Raw genomic sequence first — 12,679 nt, forward strand, 5'->3', positions numbered from 1 at the left:
GCCGGCTGGATGGCCGTGGACGAATCGCTTGCCATCGTCTCTGCGGGAGGTGAGAGCCACTGGTGCTGTGGTGATCCTGCGCACTGCACTATCAAACCGACACGAGCATTTGATAGGTGACGTATGGCGTCGTTTCTACGTGCAACGTCACGCGGATGCGCTGATCGACAGCTTTTAACTGCGCCGGACGCTCTTTTGTGTGTTCCAGCAGTACAGCAGTAGTAGGGGTAGGGTATATACATGGCGGATGCACGGCTGCTGATTGGACGACCTGCACACACACACATTTTCCCGATCGATAACACGGACCCTCTCACATGCTCTGACGTCTAACTGTTTGTCATTTTCTGCCTGCCTGGTGGATTGACTCTCTCTCTCTCATGGATTTCCGAGTTCTAATGTTGGGAATAAACCTCCCCCCCCCCCCTCCTGATGTACGAAGCCCGGCGCCGACAAAAAAAAACACAACATAGTACACGGATTACGGAATAAAGAGCTTTGAAGGGGGGGGGGGGGAGGAATCTCATTTGTAGAAACATCAGTGCATGTCAGTCATTGGGTGACAGGCCAGCCGAGGGGGAGGAGGGCGAGTCGTGTTCCATGTGAGACTGGCAAACACACACACACACACACGCACAAAGAAATAATAATAATAATATATGTATACACCAGTTTGAGTTTGGCTGGTTGACTGCAATATCGGATGTTTTTTAACTTTGAGTCGAAATGAATTTTGAATATTTAAAGGATGGAATTAAGTGAGGGTGAAAGGAGGAGTTGATGTACGGCCGTGAGCACGGAAACCGTCACGTCACCGCGAGGTCAGATCATGAGCAACCTCGCCGCGCGATGGGGGTCGCGACTAACTCTCGGCTTGATTGCACATCTAAACTCTTTTTTTTATTTTTACACAAACTCTTTTCTCTTTTTTCTCGCTGCGTTGTTATCTCTGCCGGATATTAAAAGATTCTAACCAAAAAATAAAAATAGACTTGGGTACACATAAATGATTCATCATCTGTTGGGGAAATTGGATAGGAGGAACAAGAAAAGGAGATTCCCTTTGTCGTCCCGGCGTTTGATGTGAATCATTTTTACATGGCACACGTGTAACAGTATTAATGGCTATCTACTAGCGGAATCAAGGATCGATATTGCTGCTGGGCAACTGTCAGAGGTCGTGGGCTCGATTTGCCGAAAACATCCATTTCCTCTTTTGCTGCTGCTGCTGCTGGAGCATTTGAAAAGAGAGCAGGAGAAGAAACGGGACCGGAGATGAGATCCCAGTTTTCTTCTTCTTCTGCTGGCCCCCTTCTTTTTCCCCCTATTTATCCTTCAACATCTTCATTCTGGGAGAGAGCCGTGAAAATACGCGTACCCAAATGAAAATAGTCGAGTCGAAAATAAATACAAAATAAAAAGGAAATTCTCTTTTTTTTTTACTAACTGAAACTGTTGAGAGCCAGGAACGTCAGCAAGCGGAAATGAACTCTTTTGTGTTTTCCCTTCTGTCTCTTTTTCTCGCTGCTGCCTAGCTTGTCTAAAAATATATATACTACATGTGTGCATTTCGTTGGGAGAGGAGTATACAACTATAACAGTTAGTAATAGTCTAATGCATAGTGGCAACATGCAGCGGCTGATTCATCAAGATTATTTACCCTCGTTCTTTTTGAGTTTCTTTCTTCTTCCTTAAAAACACACAGACAAAGAAAAAGGGAAATCTGAACGTTGGATCTGTATCAAGTCTAAAGTCATTTTTCTTGTATTTCGAATGTGTTTTCTTGTATCAGCAACTGTGCGCGCAATGTCGGGGGAGGAAGAAGAAAAAAAAAGAATAAGTCAAGTAGAAATACATTGCAGAGAGAGAAGAGAGAAAAGAGAATTGATGGGCCTTTTTTTTCTTCTTCTCTCTTCGTCGGATGGAAGGAGATGGGGGGCTTTGGGCTTATAATGGTATACAAGACAGAGAAAATGGGAGACGGTTGCATGAGCTGCCCCTGTGACAGTAGACAGATTGCCATTGCTTTGGACTTGGTCTCTCTGGATCCTTTTATTTTATTTTATTTTTTTTAGCTTCAGAATGGGGAAAAAAAAGAGAGAGAATTGCACAAGAAACATACACTCATATCCTATACCCATTTGCTCTCCCCTACTCTATACACAGTAAGTTCTTCTCTCTCTCTCTGGAGGAACAGCAGCGAGCAGCAAAGCCCTTTTTTGTCTAGTTGTTCCCCCCCCCCCCCCTTCTCAGTGTCGTTCAGACAGAAAAAAATGAAGAGAAATGAGATGACAAGAGACGCAACTATGTGCAGGAGGAGGCTAACACACAGACACAAAAAAAGGAAAATGGCTACTATAATATATATTAAATACTAACTGCGGAAAAGGGAATTATCTTTGAGTTGATTTGAACTCGATCGATTTTCGTTCGTCTTGTTTTATTAGGATAAAAAATCCGGTACGTACACATGGGGAAAATCGAATGAAGATGTTTAAATCTATTAGTTGCTGACGGGGAGTGAATTATTTAAATAAGCCGGGTGGTTGAGTACGCCTTTCACGTTTCTCTTGTATAGCGTCGGGGATTGGCGGGGGCCCTGTGAATAGAGAAAGAGCAAACGGAGGTGGAAGCCATTGATCCTCACGTCACCACCAGCCCAGCACCAGCACCAGCAGTGTAGCAGCCAAGCAAAAAGCGGCGGCGAAATCCCGACGTCGTTAAACGCTCGTTTGCGACGACGCGGGGGCCATCAGGGAAACAGTCAAACAGGGCCGTTGCATGAACCCCACCACCGCCGAATATAGCGGCGCCGTGTGTATATCTATTCTATAATAGACTCGTTTCTTTTCTTCCTTCCCATTTGCGCGGTCGACCCTTCAACTTTCTTACAACTGATTATCGATTCAAATAACAAGCCATCAGAATAATCGTAAAAATAAATATTTTAAAAGGCCAAAAAAACTAAAAAGATTCTTCTTCTTCTTCCTTTGTTGGAAGGCTCCTTCGAATGGGGTGCTGCAGCAGCAGCAGCAGCAGCAGCTGTATATCCAACTGAAAAACAGTTGTGTTTCTGACTGGCCAGAAGAAAAAAGAGCCATCAAGGGGGGGAAAAGCAGCTAGTTTTTTTTTCTCTTCCTTTTCTGAAAATGGACGTCTCGCGGAAATGGTCGCTACTTTTTTTACCCCTCCCTTATATATTCGCTCTCTCTCTCTGTGGGTGTACTTACAATAACGACTATAGTATATATTTATATCTATAGGAAGCAAGTGCATGCGTCAACTACAGCCGTCCAATTTGGATGATGCACGGCCCACAGAGAGAGAGAGAGGCCCAACATTTTTTCTTTTTCTTTTTTTACGATCGGTCTCAATGACTTTCTCCCGTCTTCGTCCGTGTAGCGGCAACGTTTGCCCGCACGCTATACCAATAGTAGTAGCTGCTACTCTTCAATATATATAGATAGTCTCTCTCGACCTTCATATTATATACAGAATCCGTTACTGCACAAGTCCCATACCCACACACACACGGAAGAAAAAGAAAAAAAAAGTTGAATTTAATAACTGAATATCTAATGGGCCAGCAGAGAGAATACGGGAAAAAAGCGGCTGCGCGTATTTGATTTTTGGGCGCTATAAATAAAAATGGTTGGCTGGCTGGCTGCTGCTGCTGCTGTTGTTGTTGTTACCCGGTAGGTTCAATCACGCACGTTGAGAGCAATTGATGTGGGAGGCACCGGCCATTTAAAAAGGAGGATGGAAATATATATAAAAAGTTCCGGGGGGAGAGAGAGAGAGAGAGGAGGTGGACCCACCGAAATATATATAAAGGTATAGATTGGGAGAGGTGGGAGCAGTGACCATCCCCCCCCCCCTTTCCCTCCCCGTGTGACATTGATTTAACACTTGTGTGTTTGCCGTGTAGTTGTTGTACGTCCCGTAGAGTCCGTTACCAAGCCAAAATGTCCGGTCGTTTTCTTTCTTTTTTTTCTCCCGAAAAAAAAAAGTTGCCACACACAAACAAACTCACAATGTTTATATCTATTGCGAGAGAGAGATTTCATTTTGAAACGAATCCACCAAACGGAGAAAAAGTAGCCAGAGAGTCTCTCTTTCACTCTCGAACTTTGGCTTATTCAAACTATATATACTACCTCCTCTTATTTTATGATTCACATGGAAAGAGAAGAGAGAAGAGAGGAAAACACAACTCATAGGTCACTGGGAATATGCACGTCGTCGTCCCCTTAGACGGGCCAGCAGTCGCTCGTACATAGTATACATTACATCTCCTATTTATATTTATACATGAGAGAGCTGTGCGCGATCGATGTCTGGGTCTCTCACTGTGTCCCCACCCCTTCTTGATGTGTGCTGGGCATCGAGAGAGAGAAGGGGGGACCCTGGGCGCGTGTCCCTGGGCTGTGTGCGCGCGCGCGCCCAGTCCACACACACACACACAACACCGAAGATGGATGAGTCTCGCTGGACTCTGTGCCGGCACACTGGACATTTGGGGGCTCTACGGCCACCCCCTTTTTCTTTTTTGCGCTATAGTGTAATAGATGTGTGCAAGACTCTCTGGTGAAGAAGATCAGAGATCTCTCCTAGCTCTCGCTCTCTCTCACGGGATGAGCGTAGCCCGTCTCATTAGTGGGCCCAGATAGCGCTCGCGTAGGGACCGCAGAGGGAGGGATTAGACATTGGGAGATATACACACACACACCAAGTCTTATCCTTGTGCTGGCCCAAATACCATGCCGCTGGCCGGGGGTGTATAGTCGTCTTTTTCGTGCAAGTATAGCCCTATCATATCTCCGGAGGCAGAGGAAATTTCCCCGGTCCCTTCCATACCCCACAGCCCGCCAATATTGGATATACAGACAAGATAGAGAGAGAGAGAGAGAGAACATTTGATAAAGATATAGAAGGGGGGAGAATCAAAATCAAATTTTTCTTGATGGTCGGCAAATCAAAGAAAATTTGATTCCGGTTTTTCCAATATTCTAAATTGGAGCGGCTTGTTTTGTTTTTTCTATAAGAGAGATGATTGTTCACTTGATATATTCCGTGTGGTGCGGTTATACAGTTATATAGGGAACGATATCGATGGGTTGAAGATATATCTATTCCGTTGCGGACACGACTCGTCTTGATTTATTTGGTTCACCATAACTTATGAATATCTACACTACGCGACGACCGATAGCGATCGTGATGAATTCGGCGCTCGTCGATCCGAATTGGAGCGATGACGCAAGAGATGCGCGCCTTTCATGTTATTATTATTTCGTCTATTTTTCCTTCTTCGACTTCTTCCTTTTCGCTCCACTCTTGTTATTGTTTATTTTAAAAGAGTATTTTTTTTTAAATATAAATTATTTCTTCAAAATATTTCCCAGAAAAAAAAAAACCGTTGCTGGGCAATAGCTCCCCCCTCTTCGAATTTGAATAAATCCGTGCAATATTTTAGGAGGAATGCAATAGTGAGAGTAGAAGCAAAAAGCCCGGGTAATGCGGCTGCATACGTAATGTGATGGGTGCATCTTCAATTGACGTGAAAGGCAGCTCGGCACACACACACACACACACACATGGAGCACGCCGTTGTGAGGACCTGGCACAAAAGTTGATTTATTCAGGAATGTTGATGCAGTCCGCCATGTTCCTTTTTTTTTCCTCTCAAAAAATAAAAGGAAAAAAAGAAAAACAAGGAAATCTTTTTTTCTTTTTCATTTCACATTTTATTTGAGAAGAAGAAGAAGAAGCTCCTGGCGAGGGCAGAGAGAACGCGCGCAAGTGTTAAAACTGGCACTAATTAATTACTTGCGCCAGTGCGGAGAGAGTCGACTCGGCAAAACAGAAAATCGAATTCCTTTTTTTTTCTTTTTCGTTCTCCCTTTTAGAGTTTTGCTATAGCATATACACCCGACGCCCGTTTCATCTAAATGCAGATGAAGGCTCTCTCTCTGCTCTACACTCCTATACGGCTTCTTCTCTTCTTCTTCCTATTTAGACTTTGCTGGTTTCAAATTCATTAGGCTCGACAGTTTGAACAGCATCAACCAAAGTTTTGTGTCTGTGTGGTATGGGGTAGGGTAGTGTGTGTGTGTGTGTGTCTCTTCGATAAGTCGGGCTCTCAAACTTACCCCGTCTCTCATTTTCCGGCTCTATCTATAACTCAAATATATACAGCCCAGAAAGCAGAAGCATGTCTGGTTCGGAGCATATGTGTGTCCCCTCTCTCTCCCTTCTTAGATTCCCTCCAAGCCTGAATGTTTGCTTGCATAATGAGAAGCAAATGCATTCCCCAGCTCAGTTCTCTACTATACAAGCGCTAGTCTAATTATTTCTCTCGACTCGTAAAAACAAAATCAAAAGTATTAAAACATTTTCTTTCTTTTTTTCTTCTTTTTCTTTCCAAAAATGACGCAAACACAAATATTGTCGGAAGAGTTGAAAAGACGAACGAGCTATTCTCATTAATTAGGAAATATTTCTCCACGATGGCATATAACGGTAGACGAATGACGAAAGAAACCAACAACAAAAAAATCTGGTTTTGGGTGGAGAAATCGGGATTCGTTTTTTTTGTGTTTGTTTGTTTACGAAAGAAGAGGAAGACTAATACCGATGATAGATTATGATGAATGCGTCATTTGATTGGGTTCGAATTCTTTTTTTTCTTTCCTATCTCTCTCTCGACGGAGAGAGAGAGAGGAGGGGGCAACAATCCGGTGGCAATTGGCTGAATCAGCACGTGTGCATTTGTTCCGCGCGCATCCTGTTCCATATTATCCCCCTCGTGCGCTGATGGGATTTATGATACATAATAGTCACATCCTAGACTCTAGTAGCCTAATACCGAGTTTTGTGTGTCTGTTGTGTGTCTATATATAACCTATAATCATTTAGAACGATATATATTTAATGAAAAGGAAGATGGGATATCGGAAGGGCAGCTGTTTGGATAGAGGCGGGTAATTCGAAACCTGTTGTAGTTACAGTAGCTCGCTCGCTCGCGCTCTTCCTTGATTTTTTCTTTTCATTTCTTTTCGGTTGATGATCCACACACCTTTGTCAGTTATCTCTCTGTGTGCCTTTACAAAAAAAAAGAAAAAGAAAAAATTCCAAAAATAACGGGAGGCTAGGGGGTGGGCCAGAGACCCGTTGATTGTCACGAATGAATGACAATGTCCCCATTTTCCTATATATATAATAAATGTATATATATATATTTTTTAGCCGCTCGCACATATTCAAGGAAGTGTGGCTCCGGTGACACCCACCCCACCTACACAACCCCTCTCATTTTTTGTGTGTGCGTATGACATAACCCCACCCTGTTATAGCACGCGCGTTTTCTTCTCTCTTTTTTTGATGTGTTACACGAACCCCGGCGATGGCATGTGCGAGCCCAGTAAAAATATTATACCCCCCTCTTATAATGCATCTATCTATCTATTTATGTATCTGGTTCTATTCTAGACTTTTTCTTTCTCGTCAATAATATGCAGCCCTGCATATTTGATTTGCTCGATTCATAACGGTTGGAGAAAATGTTTTTTGAAAAAAAAAAAATAGATGCACGGGAATATTGGGCGTGGCAATTTATCATCGCCTATAAAATTATTCACGTCTCTTTTTATTTGGAATTGATTTTATTTTTTCGAATTAAAAAAAAAAAAAAAATGTTTTTGCAGATGGGACCGAGTGTTTTGAAATAATAATGAATAGGACAGGGATCGAAAAAAACGAAAAAAAAATGTATTATGAAACAACCAAAGGTGCGTGCAGCGTGTCGCTTACTCTTGTTCTCGCCTGGGCTCCCTTGCGCTGCCGTTGTTTGGTGTCACCAATTGGCCCGGATGTGCCTGCGCATACCACACGGGGCCCACCTTTTTTTCTTTCCCGAGTTGGAAATGGGTGTTGTAGGGACCCTTATATTTCCGCTATTCTGTTGAAGAGCAGCTGTCAACCATCCCTGCACTCGCTCGCTCTTTTAAAAATAACAATCGATTTTTATATTCTCTTTTTCTTTCTTTTGCTTTTCCTTCTTTCCTCCTGCCCGTTAGTCGACCATCCATCAAAAGAACTTGACCGTTACTATAATTATATTTAAAACGAGTAGTAGTTGTAATGGTAGTAGTAGTAGTAGTAGGAGTGGAATTTGATTTATCTTTTTTGGTGTGTGTTTGCTGTTTGGCTGTTGCTCCTTTTGGAAAATGATCTTTGCACTAATTGAGAGTGACTAATTGTCTGTGAGTGCACATCCTTCGCGCGTTCAGCCAAAGGGACCGTCATCATCCCCAACTGGCGAAGAAACTTTGTGGAATTTTTTAGTTTTATTTTATTTTTTGTTTCGTGAGGGAGAAATAGAAAGTGGGCGTCGGCGTATAGGGCCGCTTGGCGATGATACATATATATCTACTAGATACGTGTACGTGAATATAAATAGAAGAAGAAGAAGAAAAAGGTCTTGATTGAAAAGTTGGGCCATTTTCCGACGTTTTCGTGGTGTGAAGTTGAAGAAGCGACGCCTCTATTTATGTATCTTCCACATATATGTACATATTGATGGACGCGCGCGCGGGGCTGCCGGGGCCCTCTCTCTCTCTCTCTCTCTCTCTCTCTCGTTCGGCGTGTACAAGGTCCGCAAGCGCGCGGGCGGTTGCATCCACACACGAGTGGATGGAAGCCACGCCCATCGTGATCGGCCATTGGTTGCGTCAGCGCCATCCGCAGCGATGGCCGACTCTCAAAGTTTCTTTCTCTCTCTCTCTCTCTATCTATCTATCTCTATTTTCCCCCCTTTGCTTTTAATACTCGGGCTGCCATGGCTCTTGGGTTTGTTTCTTTCTTCTTCTTTTTTCTTCTTATTTTCCCCTCTAGTATCGCTTTTTCTCCTTCTTCTTCTTCTTCTTCGTCTTCGGGTTGTGTATATACCTGGGAGGACGAAGGAGCCGCTAAAGAAAAGAAATAAAAGCACCTGGGACATAAATCAAGTCAGGCAACCCTGCAGGGGCTCTGGCCCAGCTAGGCTATAGATGCGCTGTTGTGTATAGGAGAAAAAAAAAAGCCCTCGTGTGTGTGTGTGTGTGTGTAGATTTCCGCCAGCGCGCACCTTCTATCCAATTCTACATGTCTAATACCTGCACTCCTCGTTCCGTTTTTCTTCTTTGAATTTAAAAATAAATTCATATCAAAATCAAATACTTTGTATGCGCTTGATAGCTGATTGATACCGAGACTCTCCGCAATACCAAAATAAGAAACTTGCAAATGTTGTTGTATTTTTTTTTTTACAATAGACTTTGTTAGGCACTTTGAATCGACCGTTCGTCTTATTTCTTCTTCTCTTATTGTGTAAATGCCGCAAATAAATATAAAAAGGAGCCAACCACCACCATAGCGATTCCCGTATTTTTTTAAACAAATAGCGATCGATTTCTAAACAAATTGTTTTTTTTTTCTCTTCTCTTTTATTTAATAGGCAAACAGTGGAACCAGTGGACGAGACGGGAAGAACGGACGCGGTGCTACTCAGGTAAGAAAAAGTCAATCACCAACATTTTTTCTTCTTCTTCTTGAACTCGCCCAAAAATTTAAAAAGGATGAAAATGATCTAGCTCCTATTTAAAAAAAAAAACGAAAAATTTTTAAAAACAAAAGGGGAAAATTTTTGTTGTTGTTGCATCCATTCTCTTCGGTGAGATGACTTTAATTTTTCGGTTCCGTCTTGGTAACCATCCGCAGTGTTGTACTTTGAACCTGTCTATATTTTTCGGTCTAGTCAACCGCTCTCCTTATTTTTTCTCTCCTTTTTCCTTCTTGTTTTGCCCATCAGCCACCAGCAGATTCGACTCGGTTGATGTCACGTCAGACACACTCATCTGTTGTTGTTTCTCGCCGTAATAGCTATAGCGCCCCCCACACACACATCCACACACCTTTGGTTGACGTTGATAAAAGAATATTGGGATGGGATGTACTCCTAGAATAGATGTATATACCGAGGTAAACCTTAATTCCCTTCGAGTTTAAAAAGACGCAGTATAGACCTCCGGCTATTTTCTCTCTCTCTACAGGCAACTCTTTTGTTTTTCTTTTCTCAAACCTTTGGTCTTCTTTGCAGTCCTTCAATGTCTCCGTTGGTGGGCCTCTCTCTTAAGAGACAACATTATTCATTTGGGAGAGAAGAGCTTGCGGAACAGCCCCGAATTTCCAAGGAAACTTTTGAGAAATATAAAGAAAAAGAAAAGGGAAACTTAACTGTGTCTTTCTTGCGATAAAAGAAACACAGCGTCGGAGGAACAACATTAGGAAGACAACGGCATTTATTTTTCTTTCTGTTTTGTTGAATTCATTTCCGACCGAGCAGCTCTCTCACCCCGCTGAGGTGTCTCGTTAGATAATCAAAGCATAGCCAACAACAAAGCAGCACTTTGCATTTTGCCCACCGTCGACGGTTTGTTGAGTAACCAAGAAAACAATGCGGGAAAGTCAAATGATGCTGGCCGAAAAAATACAACGCTAAAGGGCTGGAAAAACCAACCTCCGAAGAAGAAACAACACAAAGCCCTTTGAAAAAATAAAAAAGTCGGCCTTAATCAAATCAAATCTTTAGAAATCATCAGCGACATTTTGTTATGTCCGACATCTTCAAATCAATAGAGAAACTCTTTTTTTTTCCCGTGAAGGTGGCGGCGGAAAGTGAGTGATGGACATGATCCCCCCACCGAAAAAAAGAAAAAAAAAAAGAACGAAATAAATGATCCCCAAAAATGGCTCATACATTTGTTATACGACCGTGGCGTAACGTAGTGTAAGGTTAGTTGACGCAGCACTTTTTCAAATCGTGTCGAGGCTTCCTGCTTCTTCTTTTTTCGAAAACTGGTAGTTACCACTACGGCGACTACTACCGAATGTTTTATGCTGATCTACTTAACCAGATGTTTGTCAAAATCACCAGTGCGGAATATTCCCCTAGAGCAGCAGCTATATAGATCCCCCAGCTGATGATGATGACGTGTTTTTTCTCCTTCATTCAAAATTTGAATGGCGAAGCGGGAAAAAATATGAGGGGGGTGCGAATACGAGGGAGAGAGAGATAACTGGCAACAATCTACAGTGATGGTGACGGTTATGTTTTATCTATAGTACACGAACTGCATTACATTATATATTAGTTATACATGTGGAAACGTTGTGATTTGATGCGAGGACAGGGGCGTCGATGCTCTTTTGTCGCCCCTACGCGCAGGTATAGATATTTAGGGATCAAACACCTGGCCGTGTATATATATACAATACAGGGAGAAACAAGCTGAATACATTTCACACAAAAAATACGACAAAGGGTTCAGAGGGAATCCCTGTATATAGGCGGCAACGTGGTCCCGACGCATTTGGCTGCGCTACGTCCGTCGCATTTCAAATGGCCATTATCTAACATCATAAAGCACCCCGAACCTTTTTTTCTTCTCCTTCTCACACCCACACACGTAGATGATGAGGCCGTTGCGGTGCGCAAAGAGTCGTGAAGGCGATCCCCACCGTTTTTTCTTTTTCTTTTCTTTCTCGTTTGCTGCATTCGGTGCGTGCGTTTTTTTTCGGCCGCAGTCTCGCACAGCCCCCGTAATGAATGCGCGGGATGGCTCGGCGTCGGCCGCCTTTAACTCACACACGTTCCTCCTGTGACTTCTCTCCTCCGTATATATTTTGTGTTCAAAAAAAAGAAGAAGAAAAGACACAGGGATCCGTCGGCGTGTCGGTGCATCGCATCATCTTCTCTGCCGAGAAAGAAGAAGAAATATTAGACTCTATGATATTTTCTCTTGTGCCATGACGGCGGCGGCGGCGGCCTATCATGACTCTCTTCAAAGGAATTATATAAATAACAAAACTCCTCGGTGCGCCATCGGCACTTTTTTTTTCTTTCCTATTTTTATTCGACACAAAAAAGAATAAAAAGGGCCAGAGGGGGGAAATATTAGATGTAGTGAGTGCATGCATGTTTAATGTCATTGTGTCAAAAGAAGCGAGCGATCACGACGGACGACCCGCTCAATTTTTTCCTTGTTCTTTCATAACTTGGCGCAAAAGAATTTTTTGGGTTGTTGTCCGGTGAGCGCGGGGGAGGATGAATTGATCAGATCAATTGATTTGTTTTGTAGAATAATCGGTGATAACCCCAAAAAATTCCTGTCATTTTTTTTTTCTTCTTCTTATCGGACGGAATTTTTTTCCCCCACCATGTTTGGTTATATTTTGGCCGGAAGATCGTGGCATCACGCGGATGGTGTTATTACAGAACCGAAATATGCGTCGGCGCAGCGCCTTTTTCATCATTTTCTTGATTCTGTTTTTTGAGAGAGAAAAAAGGATAAAGAACTTTTTTCTTCTTCTTCCCTTGGCTGCTGGACGCTGTGCTTCTTTGTCGGCAGTGCAACTCGACGTTGTGTGTTGAGCTCCCATTTGAAAAAGGAAAAAAATCGGGAAAAAAAAGGGGCAACTTCTTTTGACTGAGCCTCCCATTCTTTCCTTGGCGTCCAGCAACTTCTCATCTCGGATAATAAAAGGCCACCTCAGACGACGGGGCGAGTAGCCTCTCTTAACGAACGCACCGAGGGGGGACACCCTTGGAAAAATATAAAGACGAGAAATGAAAAGAAG

The 12,679-nt window shown here is 42.9% G+C and overlaps 1 protein-coding gene across 1 annotated transcript in view; it reads left to right on the forward strand.

Moving 5' to 3' along the window:
* Nucleotides 1-12,679, forward strand: part of LOC124337552 (homeobox protein homothorax-like) — a 70,813-nt gene that overhangs the window by 34,262 nt on the left and 23,872 nt on the right. Inside the window, exon 8 of the mRNA XM_046791580.1 lies at nt 9,498-9,551. Within this exon, the coding sequence (XP_046647536.1) occupies nt 9,498-9,551 (54 nt within the window). The remainder of the gene's footprint in view (nt 1-9,497; nt 9,552-12,679) is intronic.

The sequence above is a fragment of the Daphnia pulicaria genome, chromosome 4 (genome assembly GCF_021234035.1).
Source record: "Daphnia pulicaria isolate SC F1-1A chromosome 4, SC_F0-13Bv2, whole genome shotgun sequence".
Classification (NCBI taxonomy): Eukaryota; Metazoa; Arthropoda; class Branchiopoda; order Diplostraca; family Daphniidae; genus Daphnia; species Daphnia pulicaria.